Here is a 24,169-nt window from a genome sequence, read left to right as displayed (position 1 = left end):
GCACTCGCTCATGGAAATGTACCTTCAATGTTTCAAAATGCTATTTGAGAATTTGTTTTAGATGTAATATGCCCACCCCCCACCCCAAAGGGATATTCTATGTGAGCCATGTGTAATTCTAGAAGGCGTTGCCTACAGAATAGGGCTGTTACACGTTTATTCACATGGTTGTTGTAGATGTAAACTCCCCCCCCCCCATATGGCTGCTACATGCGTATTCACATGGTTGTTGTAGATGTAAACTCCCCCCCCCCCCCCCATATGGCTGTTACACGTTTATTCACATGGTTGTTGTAGATGTAAACTCCCCCCCCCCCCATAGGGCTGCTACATGCGTATTCACATGGTTGTTGTAGATGTAACCTGTCCCCCCACAGGAAGCTCTAGGCCCGTGTTACGGTGACCCCTGCAACTCCAGAGGACGGTGCCTGGAGACGCGGGCTGCTACAGGTGGACTCATCCCCATCTGTTTGTGTGACGACGGCTGGAAAGGGACGGCATGCGATGTGCGGGGTAAGACTTTGTTCCATCTGGTGGTTGAGAGGGGATGGGCGTGTGTATGTGTGTGTGTTAGGGGGGTAGTGTAAATCTTGATCTAACCTTTTTCTTACACACAAGCATATAGCCTACTTTAAATGTGTCTATGCTGAACCCTCATCACTATTTAAAGACAGTTAAATATAAAACTATCCTATCAGCTGTATATAATTAAGCTACTTTCATGCTAATTTATATTAATAAATAGGAATTATATATATATATATATATATATATATATATATATCCTATTTAAATATAGGCACAATATATATATATATATATATATATATATATATATATATATATATATAGGGTATATGTATGCATTTAAAAAGCTGCAAAAGACTTATTTCTATAGTTTAACACACCCCATGGATGTAGTGTTCATGTCGTGAATGTTTTGTGTTCCCACTGTGTTTAGATCCAGGTCTACAATGGACCACCTGGGGCGACTGGAGCTCCTGCTCTGCCACCTGTGAGAAGGGCTGGAAACTGAGAACTAGAGTCTGTGAGGACGCTGCTACACAGCAGACCATCAACCCTACGCTGTGTTATGGGGCGGCGCAGGAATATGGCATCTGTGAACTGCAGAGCTGCCCCCGTGAGTCACCATGGTTACATACGTTAGTAAACAGTTGGCAAACAAAGGGCTCTAATTAACCTTACTCAGAAACACTTTTTACTTGAAGAAAGCCAATAGTACTTGAATTCACAATAACTGATAATTGTGAATTTTTCCTTGGCGTAGGCCTATTTCCAAATATTAAAATTTCATTCAATATCTCGTTCTCTCATAAAAAAATAGATCGGTTAGTTTCATAATAATAATCTTCATATTTACAATTAGCATTTCACTATTTAGGTTTATCTTGTACAGCTCAGAGAGTTTTGTTGTTTGATCCTAGGCTGGAGCCCCTGGGGTGAGTGGGGTGACTGCTCCACACAGACCACGTGCGGGCAGGGCATACAGGTCAGACGACGCACGTGCACTAACGGTGGGACGATAGGAGTTGACCGGTACTGTTTAGGGATGAGCAACCAAACCACGCCCTGCTATGGCATCGTTTGTCGAGGTGGGTCTAGTATCTGTTGGTTGACATATTTGATATTTATACATCTTCTGTCGATGTTGGCCGACATGTTTCATCTTTATACATCTTCTGTCGAGGTGGGTCTAGTTGGCCGACGTTTCATCTTTATACATGTTCTGTCGAGGTGGGTCTAGTTGGCCGACGTTTCATCTTTATACATGTTCTGTCGAGGTGGGTCTTGTTGGTCGACATGTTTCATCTTTATACATGTTCTGTCGAGGTGGGTCTTGTTGGTCGACATGTTTCATCTTTATACATCTTCTGTTGGTGGGTCTAGAGTCTGTTGGCCGCCATATTTGATCTTTATTCAAGTTTTCTTCTTCTATGGGATACTGCACAATAACACAATACTTAACACACCCGTCAACGTCCTCTCTCAATCCACACACACCAACCAACTGCCACACACTAACACTCACTGTCACTCACCAACTGCCACACACACACTGTCACTCACCAACTACCACACACCCACACACGGTCACTCACCAACTGCCACACACACACACTATCACTCACCAACTGCCACACACTGCCACACGCTTTCAATCCTCACGTAAACACTTCTAGTTCTATATCAACACAAAACTCACACACAATCAGGTGATGCTAAGCCAGTGACATAACACCGTAGCTATGGCCTTAACACAAGCTGTTGACCTTGTAGCTATAGCCTTAACACAAGCTGTTGACCTTGTAGCTATAGCCGTAACATAAGCTGTTGACCTTGTCCAGGGCCGATAAGTATCATCAACGGCACCTACCCAGGCGAGGGACGGGTGGAGTTCTATAACGACATCAACAAGAACTGGAGCCAGATTTGCGCCAATCAGATGACAGATTACATCGCCAACCTGATCTGTCGCCAGGCCAGGTGGGCAGGTGGACATGCAGGTAACTTTTCATAACTTTTATCCAGGATTATCCAAAACACACAAACCTTTCAACGTTTAGCAGTTAAAGTTCTACAGCATTAGCATAATGAGTTCTTATAAATATTATAAAATCGTAGTCACGATCAAACAGCTTCGTGTATACAAATTTTCTGTTAGGGGGTCGTCCATAAATGGCGTCACACTCGTAGGGCGGAAGGGGGGGGGGGGTCCGTAATTTTGTGACGGTGTGTGATGAGGGGGAGGAGGGGTTCAGATGGTGTGACGTCACTTTTTTTGCATTATAAAAAAGCAATGTTAGAAAACGATTTTAGGCTGCTATTTCGCATTTTAGAAAACGGTTTTAATAAATTGTAATAGGAACTGATCAAAATACTCAGTTCCGACAAGATTTTGGAAAAATATCGATGTTTTAAGAAAAATTCAAAAGCAATTTTGAGGGGGGGGGGGGTTGTAGGCTGAGGTGTGACGTCATTTTAGGGAGGGGTCTGGCTTTTTTGTGACGACGTGTGACGGAGGGGAGTGGGAGGTAAATTCGTCCAAAAATCGTGAAGTCATTTATGGATGACCCCTAGAATCAAAGTATGGGTCAGCGATTCGATTAGGATAAGACATTCTGTCATGTATATTTCAAGAATAATTAATAATAATTTATTATTATGTTTGAACTCTCCAAAAAGCAATCAAGGATGCGAGGTTCGGGATGGGTACTGGTCGCTTCGGCTTGACAAGCATCAAATGTAACGGCACGGAGAAGAATTTTGCTGAGTGCTCACACAACGTGCTCAATGCAACCAACGGCAGATGTAGCGACAACAGCATGGTGCCGGGTGGTGTTCAGTGTAATGGTAAGTGGTGTCTGTGTAATGGTAAGTCGTGTAAGTGTAATGGTAAGTGGTGTCTGGTGGTGTCAGTGTAATGGTAAGTCGTGTAAGTGTAATGGTAAGTGGTGTCAGGTGGCGTTCAGTGTAATGGTACGTGGTGTCAGGTGGTGTTCAGTGTAATGGTAACTGGTGTCAGTGTAATGGTAACTGGTGTCAGTGTAATGGTAACTGGTGTCAGTGTAATGGTAAGTGGTGACAGTGTAATGGTAACTGGTGTCAGTGTAATGGTAAGTGGTGACAGTGTAGTGGTAAGTGGTGTCAGAAGGTGTTCAGTGTGGCGGTAAATGGTGTTCAGTGTAATGGTAAGTGGTGTTCAGTGTAATGGTAAGTGGTGTTCAGTCTAATGGTAAGTGGTGTTCAGTCTAATGATAAGTGGTGTTCAGTCTAATGATAAGTGGTGTTCAGTCTTATGGTAACTGGGGTCAGTGTAATGGTAAGTGGTGCTCAGTGTAATGGTAAGTGGTGTCAGGTGGTGTTCAGTGTAATGGTAAGCGTTGCCGGGTGGTGTTCAGTGTAATGGTAAGTGGTGTAAGTGTAATGGTAAGTGGTGCCAGGTGGTGTTCAGTGTAATGGTAAGTGGTGACAGTGTAATAGTAAGTGGGGCTGGGATGATTCCAGTGTAATGGTAATTTATAAGGACTACCTGTTTTATTACTAGTGCAATAATAAGTGGTGTCGTGAGGTATATTTACTACTATGAGACCATTCTACTTCGGCTTTTCTAACCTTAAGCCTTACTTTGTTCTGATCACAACTTAGACTAATTCTAGTTTGCATTATATTAAAAAATTAAGGCGAGGGCTATTCGTGCATGCAAGTATAGGCAAGTTTCCTTTTGAAATTCTGTTAATCCTCAAATTTCTCGAATTATTAGATATTAGATAAGTTTCCAGCATCAACCCCTATCTCCCCTCAACTAGGATTAACTCCTAATTGATAACAGTTTCCAGCATCAACCCCTATCTCCTCTCAACTAGGATTCATTCCTATTAGATATCAGTTTCCAGCATCAACCCCTATCTGTTCTCAACTAGGATTCACTCCTATTAGATAACAGTTTCCATCATGAACCCCTATCTCCTCTCTCGTCTGCAGTTGACGGGGTCTGGAGCCTGTGGTCCTCCTGGAGTGACTGCACCGTGTCCTGTGAGAATGGCACCAGGACCAGGACCCGACAGTGCAGTGAGCCACGCCCAATGTATGGCGGACTCCCCTGCCCCGGGAACGACACAGAAATCATGGTGTGCTCATCCCCTCCATGTCCAAGTAAGCTAACTGGTTCATCGGGCACTCTTAGTGTTACATTAAGTAGTACTACATTTCTTGAATGTAACACTTGTATAAGCTGTAGACCAAACGAAATGACACATTATTTTAACGCACACATACATTCACACACTTAGCCTTACTCAAGAAACGAAAAAAGACATACAGACACAATGTAATATGCAAATTACATAACCAGTTGTAGACACACACAGACACACCAGAGCACAGATAGTCACAAAGACACAAGGCACATACACAAGCTTACAGATATGAGTACAGACGCACACACGCTTACAGACTTGCGTGCTTACAATCACGCGAGAGTAGACTGCGTGACGTCAATTACGTTGAATTATGCAAGAAAATGGACGTACCTCTTCCCTTTAGATGCCCATCCCTGATTAAAAATGCAAATCCAATCACTCTTAGGAATGAACTTGAAACGTACTGTGAAGATTTTACTGCTCTGGCAGTCATTAAAACTAAATTTACCATCCTACATTTGCTGGCTAACTAAATTATTGTAACGTGACTTTAAAAAAAAACTAAAGAAAGTTCGAAAATAATATAGATATTAGAACAAGTCCTCTTGCCCTGAAAAGGGTGAAGTACAAAACAGGTTCGTCCTTTTTGATAGGAATAGTGTTAAATTTCTTTTCTTCGAAGTCAATTTTAACGTCTATTTAAAAGAATGATTTGAGAAAACTTATTCATGATTTAATAGTTTTGTCGTAGCAATTACAAGTAAAAAAAAAAAAATTTCTGTAAATAAAAAGATCATAAGATGGACCTGGTACATTATTTAGTGATTTTATTGATAAAGAAATTGATTGATTTAATTAACTGCCCGCGATTGTACTGGGTGACTGAGCATGCGTTGGTTTTTTTTTTAATCTGCCGACCACTAAAAATGTAATTTTCTAGACTGCTGCACACTTTCAAAGAATACACACATTAAAAAAAATGTACAGTTATGTAGTTTATACTTATACATCTATAAATGCTAGATATTTTTCATAGATTGTTACTAATTGATATCTTGCTAATTTACATCTTACGTATTCCTGTTTTCTCTCTTCATCTTTGGCTATCGTTAAAATAAATATATCATTGTCTTTTCCATCATTGCTTCTCATATATTTCATCACCATATAAGTTCATACAGGCCTATGTATATATATATATATATATATATATATATATATATATATATATATATATATATATATATATATATATATATATATATATATATATATATTGTTATATTGTTATATCTATCGTAATTAGTTTAAATAATTACAATAAATCACACTTTTGTATTTGTAAAACTTTGTTGTAAATCATGCAATACTTGTATGCCATCAGGCTATAAAATTCTAAATAAAATAATTTACTTTTCATGGAAATAGTAGGCCTATAATAGATATTTTTAATCGATTTAAATGAGTAAGTGTAGAACAAACTTGTTTAGTAATTTTTTTATGATTTAAAAAAAAAACAGATCATTTCTTATTGGCTATAACAGCAACACATAATTGTTATTTACAAAGTTAAATGTCATAGGCATGTTTGTTAATAGGATAACTATTTAAAAAAACAACTTATGAAATTTAGCCTATAGTCGCTGAGACACACACACAAAGCTAGACATGTAGTTATCAAACAAAGACATAGCCACACCTTGTATAACGTCCATGTACTCACCACCAAGTCTATGTTGCGTTGCGTTGCAGTGCCGACGACGCCCGTGGAGCCATGTAAAGTGTTTAACTCTCACGTGTTTGTAGCTAGTAGCCTGTCACCTGTGTTTAGAGACGTCACACACTGTATGCCACGCACCTTCATTTTATGCATACAATATTAATTAATTAATACATTTAGAATTAAACATCTTACTCAAAGATAGGAGGCCTATATAATATAGCATACACTCATAGTGACTATTCTTCATTAATTTAAACAGCAACACTTTCTTAGGTCATATATAAGATTAATAGAATTTTATACATTTAAAATATTGTAAAAAATATTGTAGATAATAAATGTCAAATGTGAAAAACGTTAAATAAAGCCTTCGCACCTTTAATAAATGACTAATATAAAACTATTTGTGTTCTTTGAGGTGCTATTAATATAAGTAGGCCTAGGTAATTTATTTACATGACAGTAACTCAGATAGTTTTTGCAGGCCTACAGGCTGATGTAAGAATCTATTATGGACCACATATCTTATATATAAGTCTAGTATAAAGAAATAAAATTACCCAACATATTTACAATTTTTATTGGTGTTTTATTATTATTTTATTATATAGTTTCTAGTAGATATATATAGAAGACTATTTACAATTATTAAGCATTTATATTTTGAGGACAAATGGTCAAGACAACGTTTCTTTTTTGTTCATTTGGCTTAGACCTAGATTCTAGAGATCTTATATCTAACCTACCTAATTTTATACCTAGTTAAATTTCTTGATCTAGAACTAATACATAGATCTAAGTCTATGCCTATACTAATAAACTATATACGATGTGTTCCTAGTATAAAAGCTTATCAATTTTATTAAGCACATTTGTGGAAAGAACCTTTAGGTATAATTGTTAGTGGCTGCTGCTTCGGCTAAAAAGTTGTTGCTTCTTTTGAGCGGTATTTTTTTGTACAAATTAACCCCAATCCTGAATCTAGATTAGATCCTTAGATTTAGTAACCTATTCCGATGTGATGTATTGACTTTGAATATTGGGTGATTGGTTTGATATTGATGATAAAGTTCTATTTGTATTGCCGTGGAGCTATTTGGTTGCTTGGCTGTTTTTCTTTTTGAAATCTGGCAAATCTGTAAAATGTAAAATGTTCTTCAACCAAACTTAATACAAGTAAATTCTAAATCTCACCAAAATCTAGATCTACTTGTATCTAGATTTAGGGCTAGATAGATCTATAAAGTTTATAATAATCCGTCCAGATTCTAAAACTACAATATATCTAGACATCTAGATCTAGATCTATATAGATCTAGATCTTAGAATGGTTAGAATTAGGGGCCGCAGGCGATTTTACACGTACCCAAAAAAACGATAGATTACCACGCACTAATATATTATATAGATCTAGATCTTATTATAGATTACAGCAGAAACCAGAAATCTAGAAATTTAGATTTATTTTTTAATCAGTTCCTTTCAGGCAGTACCCCTCCCTGAAGCATGGCTACCCCCCCCCCCTGAAGAACAAGAAATATATATTATAATATATATTTATTGTAATTGTAATCTGTATATTTAGAAAATATAGATCTGCTTTTAATTTTAATAGTGCCCCCCCCCCCCCCCCCCCGGAGAATCGCTGTGAAAGAAACACTCATTATAACTGTTTTAATTTTAATGGCATTAATTTCATAGGCCCAGTAGACCATGAAAAGATCTAGACTAGATCTAGAATGAACAGGGTAAAATCTGCACAAAATTCCTACAAAAACCACTCTCAAGTTTTTATACTCACATACTGTTACTGTACAGTACAGTCTTTTTTTTATAAAAAAATTAGTCTCCCCTTAGAGCATTTTTGTGAGTGATACCAATACCATTGTAATGACAGAATACTTAGAGAGTTGATCCTTGAAAATATCTGATGATAGGTTAGTCAAAAATCATATCTGAGCTTAATTTAAATGGACTCGTAAATTATAGTTTACTCTGGGATTGTGCACATGCTATTATATTTGATCTAGAATCTAGTTCTAGATCTATATAACAAATAATACAAAAAGAGTAGAATGGTGTTTTTTTAGTAGGCCCAAATAATATCTATTATTTAATATGTTAGTGAATTATTGACTTTTATGGGCTAGAGTGGTGGTAAAATAATACAATAATATAAATCATAGGCCTTGATCTAAAAATTCCTTTATTTTTTTAGAGCAAATTTGTTTCAGAAAATTTAGCCGTTTAAATTTTAGATGTGGATAAAAAACAACTCACTACTGTTAACACATTATCTTCTTTTAAACAGGCTTTACAATTTTTTCAAATGAAGCTGCAAGAATGGGTTACCTGTAATTTACTTAAAAAATGAAACATCTTGTTGTAATCTACCATATCGTGTCATGATTGGCTGGTGGGGGCAGTGATTCCTAGAAATTTAATCTGGAGCAGGAGGAGTAATATCATATGAAGAAGGGGTGGGACAAAAACTTGTTTTTGTTTTGTATAATATCTGTATGATACCGTTTTAAATTTTATATATATATATATATATATATATATATATATATATATATATATATATATATATATATATAATGTAGTATCGGGGCCCTAAGACAGTGTCATATTAAAGAATATTATTAATTAATAAATATATTTTTTAGTTTGGCGCTAACATAATTTTTATTATTATTATTATTATAAATTGAATGTTCTGCACAGTTGCTAACCTGTTTTAATTGTGGTTCTTTTTTTATTCTAATAAATGGCAGTGTGTTAATGTTAAATTTTTGATAATTTTTATGGTGACTAAAGAAGGATTGGTTAATTAAAGCTTTTAAAAAATGAAATATTTTTATGCCAGGGTTGGCACTATTACCGGATGCTTACATGTCAGAAGTTGCCGTTTCCAGAATATAACATTATTATTTTATAAAATGTTGGCACCGTTTTCGAAATTATCGCAATTTTTATGACATTGTATCAAACCTGTCTTCAAATTTTTTCACACTGAGGTAAGCATTTACTTTTTTTTTATAGAGAACTTAAATTTTATAATTTACTATGTAAGACATGGCCTATTCTATGTAAGGAAGCCTAGATATCACTAGTGATGCAGTGTTGACAACATTGCTACTTAACAAAAGAGATAGTGTCATTAATAGAGTCAGAATTATAGTGTGAGGGGTCAGTAGAGTCAGAGCAATGCAGCAATATTAAAGAAAAATATGGTGTCAATAGCATTCAGTTGACTTATTGATAGACTTTTTTATAAAGTGCTTGAGGTATTAGATTCTAGACTAGGTTTTTTTAAAGTGATATTAGTACTAACTTAAGAAAAAAACACCATTTTTAGTTTCATACTGGAGACTGAAATTTTCAAACCACTGTCTTGTCAATTAAAACCACCTCATAGCTCAGTATGTTCATGTGGAGTTGCTAATTAAAAACATATAATAAATATACATTGTTAATATATAAAGAATAGTGGTCTTCCCCTGACACTGTGAATTCCAAAGTGAGATGAGTTATATGTCATTAGCTTTAAAGGGCCTACCGTTCATCCTTTCCTCACCTTTCTTACTTTAAAAATTGTTCCACTATGGGTGTTTTTACTAATTACTGTAAACACATGTGTAAAAATTATATGTAAAGTCAAATGGACAGAGAAGTACCAAGATTTTTTAGTTTTTCATGGGAAGGTTATTGACAAAACTAAAAGTTTAGTAATCTAATTTACTTAATATTTTCTGACTTAAATTGTGCATAAGATCTTTCTTGTCATTATCCTTTTACTAATGTGCCAGAAATAGAATGCTATTCTAATAATAGGGCCTAACATTGGATAATATATTTATGTACTGAATTAAGATAATTTGCTACCCTATATAAATTACTTAATTGAAGTTTAAAATTGTTCACATGAAAATGACTTGCATTTTGTTTCATTTCCAGTGAAGCTGAGTTTATTGCATAGGAAGTTATGAATTATCAGATGTCATTCTAAATTATGGAAGAAAAAGATTAACTTTTCTACCGGTAATTGAAGAGGATTTCAATTCCACATAAATATAAAGTCAAATTATATGCAAATAGGCACTTGTAAACATTTTAAACAATGATTACATAACTTTAAACAGTATCACGTATACCTATTTAACAATGATTTATAATGTTATATTTAATTTAAAAGCCAAAATTTTAAAATACTTGATCAAACAAAAGTTGTATGTTGGGATTAAATTGCAGTCATTATATGACTTGCTGTTTGGGCTTTTTAGAATAGGTCTTTTTCCTTAAGACTAATAGCTAGAGCATGTATTATTTTCTGAAAATCATTAAAGTAATACATTCTTTTCATTATATTTGGAAAAATAAAATCACTCATCAAAACAGGTCATTCTTTACTTAATTTAGCTTACAAATTAGTAATGTTTAGACTATTAGACTATGAGAAAGTAATTTTTTGTGTACTCACTGTATTGTGATTTGAAGCTTTCACGCTTGCTAAAAAAACAACAGAATGCAGCTAATTCTCTTCTTTACAATTACTTCTTTGCCATTTACTTTTATTTTTTTTTATTTTCAAACAATTCTGGAATTAAACTTCCAATTGTTGAGTAGAATAAAGACGTAAGTAAAGGAGTAACACATTTCTGAAATTTTAGCTGACGGACAATGGCTGCAGTGGGGATCCTGGTCCCAGTGCTCACTGACCTGTGGCAGTGGTCAGCAGCGTAGAGTCAGACAGTGCCAACAACCTTTGAATGGTGGTGCTCAATGCAATGGCCAAGGGGAAGAAACTAGGATCTGTAATCAACAGAGTTGTCCCAGTGTGTGGTTTTTATTTAAATAAATACTGCTGTTGGCTGTTTTTTTTTCGTCACAGACAGTGTATTATTACAGCAAAAAGATATTGCTTTAGTTGTATATCATAACCTTTCCTATGCATGATTTGATTTTTTTTTTGTTTATTCAAATAACTAATAGTAACCTAGAATTTCATACAAAAAGAAAAACAGCCAAAAAAAAAAGCAGCTTGAAAACATTACAACCATACACAAGTAGTTGATGCCAGTCTGGTGTTACACATTAATCAGTTACTTGTGTATGGTTGGTCTATTTTGGTACACACAGGACTTAATTAGCTAAACTACACAATTACAGAAAAATTATAAGAAGAAACATAGTTGTATTGACAGTATAAATTTATTGTAAAAATCTTTGCTAAAACTTATTAAAAGTGGGATAAAATTTTTATGACAATACTTAACCTGAAATTCTTATCTTAGTATCTATTGATTAAAATTGAACTTATGCATCTTATTTTATTATGAAAACAGTTACATTTTCTCATAGTGTACTATAACGCCAAGTACTATTTTGTGTATTATAGTTGATGGGGTATGGAGTACTTGGTCCAACTGGTCAGACTGCAGTGTTACATGTGGTAATGGCTCGCAGTCCAGAACTCGCTCTTGTTCCGGCCCTTATTATGGAGGAACACCTTGCCAAGGTGCAGCTAATGAAACTCAAATGTGTCGCCCTAAGAACTGCCCAGGTAGGATGTGGTGTGTTTTAACTGACCACATCAGTATGTGTATATGTTTCTGTTAACTCACCTTAGCATGACAACTAACATATTGTATTTTGTCCTTATGTATTGTAGATGTATTAAAAGCAATACCAACAATAACCACACCTGCATGTATTGCTATGTATACAATATATCCATATATATCATTGCCATATGAGCTTAACATTAAAATACTAATTACTTAAATGTAAAAAGAAAATATATTACAACATTCCATATTTTTTTATATTTTAGCAAAGCTGTGGAGTTACATAAATTTTTGACCATGTATGTCTGATATTCTTACAGTAAATTTGAAGGATTAATATCAGCTAGATTTTTTTCTATTCCATTTAATGAAGATAATTTCTAAAGTATAAAGGGTATAATTTAGCTTGAAATATACTATTTACCCTTTAACGAATGGGAAGTGCAATCTCCACAACTTTGCAAGTATTCCTATAATTCTGTCACATTTTACTATATATCACAACAACACAACATAAAGTCTACCTATGGTAGTAAACATGAGCAGAAGTGCATCAAACTGGGGAATGCTTTACTCAACTATGCTCTTCAGTGGATGGCCAGTGGATGGATTGGGAGAACTGGTCACAGTGTTCTGTGTCTTGTGGTGGTGGCACTCGTGTCCGTCACAGGGAATGCTACCTGGGGCTGTATGGTGGTAAAAACTGTACAGGAAGTGGTAGTGAACAAAGCTCATGCAATGATAACCAATGTCCAGGTAACAAATGGGCTTTTATTTTGTACAACACTTTATATTCCTATATGTAAACACAGATGTCTGTGATTTATAAACATTTTTAATATGTGAATACTTTGTGCATTAATTTATAGTTTTAATTTTGAAGTAACGCACTTCAATCATACTAATTAAGAAATATGTTTGTTTGGTTAAAATTGATTAAAATTTAAATGAGACCAAAACAAACTAATATTTCTATTATTCAAAGGTTAACAAATTAAGTTTTTAGCTTTTATTTCCTTGACTTTTTAAAATAGCCTACTCAGCTTTGTTGTTCATTGAAAGCTGCTGCTTATTAAATGTTAGTAATCTGATGAGGAATTCTGTTATATTTTTTATTACTGAAATGATCCAGCTGAAAGAAATTTTAAAAATGTTTTATTCTGAAATAAAATAAAACATTAAAAAAAAAAACTTGAATAAAATTCTAATTAACAAAATTTTCTTAGTGGCTGTTATAGAATTTTAAAAAATTTTATTCTAAAATTTAAAAACAAATTCTGAATAAAATTATAATGTTACATAATCATAGTGAATGGCATGTGGCTGTTAGAGAAATTAAAAAAAAATTGTTTTCTAAAAAAAGAAAAAATTGAAAACAAAAATCCTGTATAAAATTCTAATTGACTTACCTAATGCTCCTAGTGGATGGAACATGGTTGCCCTGGACAGAATGGGAATCTTGCAGCAAGTCATGTGGCAGTGGCTCACAAGCCAGGTATCGTGAATGTCAAGGACCCTTCTATGGTGGAGCAAACTGTACTGGACTTACTAAAGAAGAGAGAAGTTGCAACATTCAAAACTGCTCAGGTATGTTATATATTCACCTATTTCCCAATAGTTATCACTATACTTGAATAAAATGAGCCAAAACCATTTTGTTCATACTGCATGACCTGTTTTCTGTGTGAGATGCTCTATATAAATAACCTCATTGCATGGCTTTTTTGTGTATATCGCTCAATACATTTAAACTTTGGCTTTCTGGCTTTCACACGTATTCCTACATTATTGATTGCAGTGTAAATTTAAAATTAAAGTTAAAATTAATTGTCTGACTTCTTTAAAATATTTTGTAAGCCAATTAAGTAAAATTTTTATTTTGAAGTTTAAAGAGTGAAAATAAAATTTACTAAAACATAATTTCTTAGGAATTCGTCTATGTAATAGTGGATTAAAATGCTTTGTCTAAAATATCTAGACCTAGTCATATTTGATAATATCATGCTTTTCTTGTGGCACCCATATTTATGTTCTGAGCATGTGTAGTAGAACAGCCTATGCATGTAAGCATGATATGCATAAATTTTAGACTATTTTGAATATTTTGTTAAATTTTTGTTGAAATGTGTAGTTGATTTATGTTAACCCTATATAATTACAAAATTTAAACCAGAAAGGATCGATCTATCTATCACTGCTCCCCCACCCCCCAAAATGCTATCATTTAAGTGAGCTATATTTATTAGCATTTAAGATTTGCATTTAAATATCAATTTAAAGAAATAAACAAATGAGCAGGTATGAGCACCCCTTAACTTTATCATATAACAGTAAGGGTTGGGATTATACTTTTAGTAGAATTGGGCTTTAGTAATGAAGGATAAGTTTGTCACAAAAGCCCTCATATTTTATTTGAAAACAGAGGATAACAGATCTTAGAATATGCTGTTTTATGAGAATGTGAAATAAAATTATCTAATTCTAAGGCTTTCGAGAAACTAGAAATAAAATACCACTTAAAAAATATCCCTGACTGAAACCGTTAGAATAGTTTGCTCCATATTCTGAATATGAGAAATTGTAAAAATTATACAACAGTCCTTCTATGTATGAATAACAGAGATGAAAGCTAGTAGTAAATTTCTGTTGTAGTGTCAGTTATGGAAATGCTTATGTTAAATCAACATGCTTGATTATGTGAAATGAGCTATGTGCTTTAAATCAATGATGGAATAGTAAGTAGCTGCTGCTGCTTTTATCCATTTCCCCTGCTAATAACTAATTTAGTGTAAACAAACTTTAAAAAAAAGCTATTTCCATCACAAAATTACAAGTTCTATGTTAGATGCATGTAAATATTTTAGCTCTGAGAATGATAACCAATCACAAAATATTGAAGTGAATGTGGTTTTTACCTAGTAACTAAAAGTGTGTTAAGAGTGCTGTGTAATTATATCCCAAGCAAAAATATAGTATTTGGAAAGTAAATAGTGTTTCTAGAACTGTCTAATTTGATTGTGAATTTATAATAACACAAGACTTTAGTTTCAGATATTTGTTTTGTAGCTACTGGCTACACTTAAAATTTCACTTTATAACTATAACTGGTGGATTTTGTTACTGCACTGGTCAAAACTTTTTCTGTCCAGCAGGAACACTAAGGTAAGCATCTGTTGTTTCTTTATTTACATACAAAATTATTTATTCTATTTTTATACTTTACATTGTGCCATTGCATTTAATACTTGCATCAAATTTGGCATGCGATTTTCCTTTTGCTGCATCTCCATGATTAAAAAACAACAGGTTTATTAAAAACCTTGTCTACTCCTATTATGCAAATGCAAATATAGTTCCTGCAGCTGTTTTCCTTTATAAACATAACTGCTGATTTTGCCAACAACAAAAGCAAAGCTCTAGCGATCATTTACCTGCATACTTTGCACAGCGTCAGGCAAGCCTCGTGAGTAGAATATTTAAGAACATTAACTTTTTAAATTATTTTATTAACTTGAATTACTTGATGATAGCAGTTATATGAATGATTTAAAGTGTAATACTGTAGCTACAGTAAAGATTTTTCCCAAGTTTTGCCTCTGCAACAGAATCGCTGCTTGACAAGTTCCATTGAATAATTTTCCTTCTATTAGCTAGCTGTTCCTTAATTACTTGCTGTTAGCGCACCATGCTTTTTTTAAATAGAAATTCTTGCATCTGCGCAGCGTCATTTTTCACTGCTTTGCATTTTAATACCATACATATTATATCTTTTTCTCTTCATATGTGTATAAATGTATAACATCTACTTTTAATTTATTTGAACTGTGTTAACTTTAGTGGATTTTTAATAACTTCATAAAAATTTACATACACAAATGTGGTTTTGTAGAATGTTTTGGTTAGTAAAATTGTAAATAGAATATTAATCGTTAGGAATAGGCGAATAAAAAAAAAATTACTTTAATTTGTGTATGAAAGTGCAGAAGTTATTAAAAATTGGATCTCATTCTGATAAGTGTTATCATTGTCCATTGCCAATAATTAGTGGACGGTGTGTGGGCGTTGTGGTCAGAGTGGAACCAATGTAGTGTGACATGTGGTAGCGGACTACAGGTCCGGCAGAGAGATTGCATTGGACCTTTTTTTGGTGGTCACAATTGTTCAGGGAACTGGAGTGATACAAAAACTTGTAGCAGTTCGAACTGCCCTGGTATGTGCAACTACACAAGTCCATCTCTTCAAAATTATTCTATCTAGATAGATCATTTTAAATACTCATCACTTTTTAAAATTCAAATTTAAATTAAAAGTATGTTGTATAAGTACATAAACATCACAATTTTATGGTTAACTAGATGTATATAAAGTGGTGCCTTGTGACTATTTAAAACAAGGATTCACTCAATCACTTTTTTAAATATATTATGGTGATTCAAAATATTGTGATGAAAGAATGGAGTACATTTTAAAACCAAGCATGTTTTACCAAATTTTAGTTTCTTAGTTGTTCATTCCTAGCAAAAAAAGCAACCAGTTATTGCAGTTCAGTGCAATAAGTAGCATAAAATACAAATACTATATTCTCAGTCTTACCTCCCTTTAATAAATTGAAATAGATGCGTGAACAGACTTGCTATATCTGTTACAGTTGATGGTATACTCACCCCATGGACAACGTGGGGAAGTTGTAATATTTCCTGTGGTGTAGGTTATAAAATAAGGCGCCGGTACTGTGTCGCTCCACTAAATGGTGGACGTCCCTGTAACGGTTCTTTGGAGGAAAATAGCATCTGTAACTTTAAGGATTGTCCTGGTACGTTGATAATTTATCATCATAATAAAGTTAAAGAAATACTCATATCATTTTAAAAAAAAATTAGAAACCCTCTCCTGAAATATAGCTATTTAATTTATGCAAGTTGTCCAAATAATTTGTCAAGTTGCTTTTATCCTTAACCTATAATTTAAATTTAATAATTATTGTAAAATATTAAAAGATATAAACATTAGGAATTGTGCTGATTAGAAAGTGCTGAAATGTCTAAATTTTAACTTTAATTTATCTGTATTAAAATATCTTTTCAGAAAACCTTGAGTTTTGCTAACTGAACTAATGGATTAAAAACATTTATCACATTAAATTTCTTTTAATATCATAAATTTTTTAATAGCATGCATATCATATTCTTGTAATATGTATAAACAGTTTTTAAATTTTTAAATTATAATATAATGATCAGGAAAACTAATATGTGAACTGAGTAACTTACCACATGTTAAGATCAAAACATATTTTGAACTTTAATTCAAACTATTATTGGTAAGCAGTCATTACTCAACGTCACCTCACAGACACTTTTTAAATTCATTTTATATGCCAATTATATTATGCATGTTATTAAATCAGCATGTAAAGAACAATGCATGTTTGCATGAAGCTTGTATCTTTTAATCATGTACATTTTATAACTAGTTTTGAATATAATCGTCTCAGTTTTTAGTTTTAATTTATTGTAGGCTTACATTAGAGGTAAAAAAAATCTGGTCTTCTAGTCTATACGGCTATAATTTTAATAATCAAGTTACATTGTTGATGAAGGATAAAGTCACTTACTATGATAGTGACATTTAGAAAAGCTAAAATTCTATGTAGACGGTAAGTTTCAGATTTGTGTAGTAACCTGTTCTTGTCATTGTATGTTTTCAGTGAATGGAGTATTAATGAATTGGGGTGAATGGAGTGAGTGCTCTAAAACATGTAATGGTGGAATTATTTGGAGAAACAGAACATGCTATGGGCCATTTTATGGTGGAGATGATTGCCCTGGTGCACTAAATGAAACTAAACCTTGTAATGAAGAATCTTGTCCAGGTAGATGCAAAGACACATTTTTATCATTTAAAGAACAATACTGTTCAAAAAAATATTCAGTATTGTATTAAAAGCAGAATAATTGAAAATCATGCATACTTTGAGGTATATGTAGGCCCTGATAGGTATTAATGAAAATAGTTGAAAGTAATGTTACTAAAAAAAAACAAGTTTATAGTAAGTAATATTATTAAGAAATAAAAAAAAATTAAAAAATTAAAAGGAAATATGTAGAGCATCTGGCTTTGTGAGCAAGCCTAAAAAATCCTGGAGCGTAGAGCAAGGGCTGCAAGACTAATCATGGCCCAGTTAAAGTGAGCCACCCAAACAAAGCCCGTTAAAGAGGTATAGTGGCAGCCATGTGCTCCTCAAGGGCTGTTCATGTCTCAGCTTAGTGTGTGGTTTAAAGTATACTAAACTTTCACAAAAGTGTGATAAGAATTTAATAGGAAATGACAATCTTGTAGAGTCTTAGAGTGGATTTCATGAAGAGGTGAAAGTCTGAGAGCACATTTGTTGATGTAAACAGTTAATAATGTAAAACATACAGAGATGGTTATCAAAAGTAGGAGTATTTATTGTTGGGATGACTCACAAGTAACTATAATATTGTGCACTGTTGAGATATTTAATTATTTTTAAACTTAATTCTGATTTGCATAATATTTTATTCTGTATTTTAAGTCAAGGATTTAAAAAAATAGCCTTTATCAAAATGTTTAAAATATTTATCCAATAATTTAAACAATTATTTATTAGCTGCAATTATTAATTTTCTATATGTGGAACATTTTATGAATAATACTGTTCCTAATCTTTTTACTTATCAACAAATTTATATTGAATATAATTTTTACTTTCTGCTACAATATTTAAAATTTGCTTATTGAGTTTTGGATATGTTTTTATTGAGAAATCTGTCCTCTTTTTCTAGTTGATGGTGTGTGGTTAGCCTGGACTACCTGGTCTACCTGCAGTGTCTCCTGTGGGAATGGTGTGCAGAAAAGGACACGGAACTGTAATGGGCCATTTTATGGTGGGAAGATTTGTGATGGTGAAAACAATCAGACAAGCCAGTGTTTTACTGGAGAATGTCCTGGTCAGTTTACATTTCAAACTCAAAGCCTGTTACACTAGTGGACAGTTCTATCATTCTTTCAGCACTTGATAAAAGAGATTATTATACAACCTATTAGTAATTGTAAATCTTAACATTTATACATTGAAATATCTAAATATAGTTTTAAATAAATCAGATGTAATTTTTACTGTTTAAAATAAAAACTCCAGAATTTCTTTCAGCCTTCCAGCATTTAAATTTAAAAAACTAAAATTTTCCATTTGTAAATATTTTACCATAAATTCCCTAATCTACTGATAATTCTAAACTATCCTCTATATTTAGATGATAATTAGTGAACAGACACTGTCATAAAGATTAAAACAAATATTTCATCCCCCTAACATGGGTTCAACAAAATGTGTGTGTTCACACTGCTTTGAGTTAACACCACCCAACATCCTGCATGAAAACAATGTTTGTCAATGATTTCTCCCCAGTGTGTCCGGCATGCTATCAGTTTTGTCTGGTGTTTGCATGCTTTATCCCCCCCTCTGTGTTGTACCTTTTTATTTTCATTACTTTGCCTTTTCTTTATTCTACTGTCTTATTCCAATAATCTACAGCTAATTATTTTGAAAAAGTTGTTTATTTTTCAACGTAACAACTTAATATAACAAAAGCATTGAAAATTTGAAAGCAATTCTGCTTTTGAATTAATGGTTCATCAAAATCTGGTAAGATATTGTTTAAGCTTAGTGAATGATTATCTGTCTTAAGTTTCAGCATGTCAGTGTATAGTATTGAATTAAACTTTTTCATGACTTCTTTTATAACTGTTTGTCACTCTAACAGTTGTAGTGTTGTAAAGAGTTTTCAGCCATGCTGATACTGTTAAATGTTTTAGTGGATGGTGTATTTGGGAGCTGGTCCGAGTGGAGTGGTTGTTCAAAGACCTGTGGCGCAGGGATCCAGTGGAGGAGTAGGATCTGTACTGGGCCTTTCTATGGCGGCAAGGATTGTCAGGGTGACAGAAACCAAACACAGAGCTGCAACACTTTCAATTGTCCAGGCATGTTTCATACTTTGTTGCTTGTTGATCAGCATTATTCTATTAAAATTACATTTTTCATTATATATTCTATTCAAATTATGTTTTCAACCACTAAAAGATTTAAAAATAAAACCATTTATCTAAAAAGATAAACACAAAAAAATATTTGAACATCATATTTAATCTAGTTACCCACATATACCAATGTTTTTTTTTAGATTTTGCTATGGGCTATTTTTTTTTTAATTTTTTAAAGTACTGTTTGTTTACATGATCTTTTCCATGTGAATATTCCATGAAATAATGAGCACCTTTTGATATTATTGAAGTTGATGGCTATTACAATAGTTGGTCTGTCTGGAGCACTTGCTCAGCATCATGTGGAGGTGGGAATCAAACAAGAAACAGAATATGTGTACAACCCCTCTATGGTGGTCTCCCATGTCAAGGTTCTAATAATGAAACACAAAACTGTAATGAAAAACATTGCCCAGGTATTTCTGCTAAGTACATGGACATATTTTTTTTCTAAACAGTTTTAAAGCATTTTAATATTGCAGAATCTTCTGGAAATTTTATTTTCATGTGCTATTTACCTTGCTAAATCTTTGTATAATAATCCTTAGAGATTGCCATTTTAAATTGCTTGTCACAAGGTTCATGGAATCTGCTGTTTTGTACAGAAACAATACAATCATCCAACAATCATAGACCTCTATAAATTGGAACTGATTTCATTTTTACAAGCTTTTATTACACTCACTTCCTCTGTCTGTCTGTCTAGATCGAAACACCCGTGCAAAATTGCAGGCACTTCTAACTGACAGATACGGTTCGTAATTGGTATGTGGGTCAAGACATGAAGACAATGCATCATGACATTCAATTTGACTTAATTGGTTGCCTAATTAATTTTGTATGGATTAATTAAAATTTGGACCGAATTAGTAGGCAGTTCTATCCACACGCGTCATGACGGCCGTGTTGGTTGTGGAGCGAGGGGGGGCTCTACGTCACAAGCGCGTCATCACGTTCCATAGGCGCGCGTTAGTTTTTAGTTGGGTCAGCAGTCTAGTTCTTTACCACTAGACTACGCCATCCCCTAATACTGTGACACTTATAGTAAAACTAATCATATTATTAAAGCAAAACTGTTTTTCAAATGGTGTATCATATATTTGTTGCTACACTATATTGTCTTAACATGCGTACAACTCGTTAATACTAAAAAGTATATAATAAATACATAAAAACGTTTATAATTACAAGCTTTTATAAATGCACCAAAAAGAAGAAAATAATACAATTTTTATTAAATATAAAATAATTTTAAAAATATATAATAAATCTGCGGTTACTTTAAATATAAAAAAATTACTTTCTTTAAAAATATTAATGCACTACTATTTATATCACTATAAATAAAAGTGTGGGCCACTATAATAATAAATATTTAAACAAGCGGTCAACGCTTTTATTCATAGTGATATAAATAGTAGTGCATTAACATTTTTAAAGAAAGTAATTTTTTTATATTTAAAGTAACCACAGATTTATTATATATTTTTAAAATTATTTTATATTTAATAAAAATTGTATTATTTTCTTCTTTTTAGTGCATTTATAAAAGCTTGTAATTATAAACGTTTTTATGTATTTATTATTTCTTCTTTGTCGCTGGTGAGCTTAGGTCTGAGACTACACACAATATGGGCGTCATAAAGTGAATAATAACATTTGATAATGATTTTAGGCGTTGTGTAGTAAATAAAAACATTTGGTAATAATTATGGGCGTTATATAGTGAATAATAACATTTGATAATAATTATGGGCTTTATATAGTGAATAATAACATTTGATAATAATTATGGGTGTTATATAGTGAATAATAACATTTGTTAATATTTATGGGCGGTATATAGTGAATAATATTTGTTAATAAGAGTGATGCGAGAAGTATCAGAAAAAAACTCTCTGAATAAATATCTGATTAAATTGTTACTTTATATACCAGAGGAAGAACCCACACAACTGTAAGAATGCTAAAATCAAAAGTTGGAAAATAATTACTGTTTATATTTTGTATTGAAAAAAAAATCTGTTATTATTTTTTTGTTACTTGTTTGATAACATTATTTTCAATTAAAAATTCATTCATTTTTCTGTTGATTTGTTGATTGATCTGTTCATATGTGGTGAATCTTTTATATATCTATTATATGTTGTTGCATGTGAGTTTCATGAGTTTGTGTACATCTATCTTTACTAAGTTCCTCCTTTGTTGTACAGATTAAAATATCCTGGACTTTTGCATGAACACTACTTCTAGATTAGGATTATAACAACTTTAAGTGTGGGATGAGATAGTGTATTAGTTTGGATGATAACATTCACAGAATGCTTGCATGGTGCATGGGAGTTACATCACTGCATGAAGTTTTGACTGCATTTTTCTTCGTAAAACTTTAATATTTTCTATACATTTTTTACTATTACAGTAAAATTTTGACAGAAGTACCCTAGCTAAGTGTGTACAGTAATAAAAAATAGTTTTTAAATTCATGTGAAAAATAATGTTACACTAACAAATTTGTTTCTATTTTAGAAAATGTATACGACAACACTTACATAAAAATTTCAGATTTTATCTAAATCTGGTTTCAAATGCAGTGGTCTAAAATTGATCTCCCATGTTTCATTGTTGAGTACACTCTTTGCATGTTGACCATCGTATACATCTGTTTCCCAGTGGATGGTTACTTCACATCATGGAGCCAGTGGAGCACGTGTACTGCCACATGTGGTGGTGGCACACAGTGGAGAAACAGGACTTGTATCCCACCACAGTATGACGGCCTGGACTGCAGTGGTGACGCTAACACCACACAACCATGCAACACCCAACCATGTCCAAGTATGGTGTTTCATAGTCTTTCCATAAGTAAACAGTCTATCTGAGACTATACCAATTGATATAGATAAGTCTATGGAACAGCTGAATTAGTGTCATTGCTAGCTGGAGTTATGTGCGTTCAGATTATCATAGATTATGTCCCCTGCCCCTTCTTTTTAGTATTTGTAATATTATTACTTACAGAAAAGAATACCTATCATGTAAGCATGTACCTGTAGTCCCCAGTAGGTAATGCAAATAGCCTAGAATGTATTCTTATGGAGACATCTGGTTCTATCCTTGTCTAACTACAACAAAAGTCTCTGACATCAAGTGTCCCACATGTCCCTACGCATCTGTTTAACTACTACCCACACCTAGCACAGTTAACACATCATTATTTTTAAATGTAACAGGTGAAAAGTTACTAAGCGAATTTGTTTTATTCCATTTTAATTAGCCTCATTCACCACAAAATAAAAGGCTTTGGCTTACTATTTTATGAAGCTGATTAATTTACCTAAAAGCTTTATCTGAAAATTGAATAGTTACTACTGTAAACTGAAACCATAGGAATTACAATTTTGTGTTTTCAGTTGATGGTGTGTGGTTGAGTTGGTCAGCTTGGTCCAGTTGTAACACAACCTGTGGGGGAGGCCTCCGAGAGAGGACAAGGCTGTGTGTGGAGCCCAAGTATGGAGGGAAGGCCTGTGTGGGGGAACGCGCAGAGTATATGCAGTGTAGTGACAACCCATGTCCCAGTAAGACTTACTGTTTTCTCCGTCTGTGAGGTAACTGAGGTGACATTCTGATGGAATCAACCTCCTTAATTTTTTTACACTTGATTAAAAATGTCTTAAAAATATGATTCCTGGTCTGATGAAATCAGCCTCCTTAATTTTTTTTATAGTTGATTAAAAATGTCTTATAAATATGATTCTTAGTCTTGTTTAGGTCAGTGCAAGTAAAATATACATGTAATAACATTAAGCAAATATAAATATTTAGAGAAACAATTTCTTCAACTGTGGGACAGGGTTAGCTTATAGCTTTTATTTAATATGATTGAAATCATTCATATATTATTCCTAAATAATTAGAATAGCCAAGTATTACAATTTATATTCTTTATCTTGAGGACCTTATCTGTAATTGAGAGATTTATTTGCCATAAATTGTCTGACATGCAATAAATATGTTTACCTAATCCTCTCTTAGTTTCTTTCTTGTATTCCTAGTTAAGTTCCTTTGGTTTTGTTTTCTATTTAGTTCAGTTTTTTGAGCATGCCGTTTTCTGTAAATTTTATTTTTAATCCTTGCATGATATTTGACAA

The 24,169-nt window shown here is 33.1% G+C and overlaps 1 protein-coding gene across 1 annotated transcript in view; it reads left to right on the top strand.

Annotated features, from left to right (window-relative positions):
* LOC131947255 (SCO-spondin) overlaps positions 1 to 24,169 on the top strand; it is a 39,116-nt gene that overhangs the window by 11,462 nt on the left and 3,485 nt on the right. The window contains exons 5-23 of the mRNA XM_059308401.1: positions 378 to 513; positions 962 to 1,141; positions 1,446 to 1,613; positions 2,367 to 2,525; positions 3,205 to 3,372; positions 4,504 to 4,674; positions 6,414 to 6,437; positions 11,058 to 11,222; positions 11,786 to 11,950; positions 12,546 to 12,710; positions 13,377 to 13,541; positions 16,000 to 16,164; positions 16,603 to 16,767; positions 17,662 to 17,826; positions 18,761 to 18,925; positions 19,794 to 19,958; positions 20,270 to 20,434; positions 22,692 to 22,856; positions 23,432 to 23,596. Coding sequence (XP_059164384.1) covers positions 378 to 513; positions 962 to 1,141; positions 1,446 to 1,613; positions 2,367 to 2,525; positions 3,205 to 3,372; positions 4,504 to 4,674; positions 6,414 to 6,437; positions 11,058 to 11,222; positions 11,786 to 11,950; positions 12,546 to 12,710; positions 13,377 to 13,541; positions 16,000 to 16,164; positions 16,603 to 16,767; positions 17,662 to 17,826; positions 18,761 to 18,925; positions 19,794 to 19,958; positions 20,270 to 20,434; positions 22,692 to 22,856; positions 23,432 to 23,596 — 2,986 coding nt within the window. The remainder of the gene's footprint in view (positions 1 to 377; positions 514 to 961; positions 1,142 to 1,445; positions 1,614 to 2,366; positions 2,526 to 3,204; positions 3,373 to 4,503; positions 4,675 to 6,413; positions 6,438 to 11,057; positions 11,223 to 11,785; positions 11,951 to 12,545; positions 12,711 to 13,376; positions 13,542 to 15,999; positions 16,165 to 16,602; positions 16,768 to 17,661; positions 17,827 to 18,760; positions 18,926 to 19,793; positions 19,959 to 20,269; positions 20,435 to 22,691; positions 22,857 to 23,431; positions 23,597 to 24,169) is intronic.

This window comes from Physella acuta, unplaced genomic scaffold (assembly GCF_028476545.2).
Source record: "Physella acuta isolate Inbredline_101_S28 unplaced genomic scaffold, ASM2847654v3 ptg000590l, whole genome shotgun sequence".
Taxonomy (NCBI): Eukaryota; Metazoa; Mollusca; class Gastropoda; family Physidae; genus Physella; species Physella acuta.
This window is presented reverse-complemented; position numbering and strand designations above follow the sequence as displayed.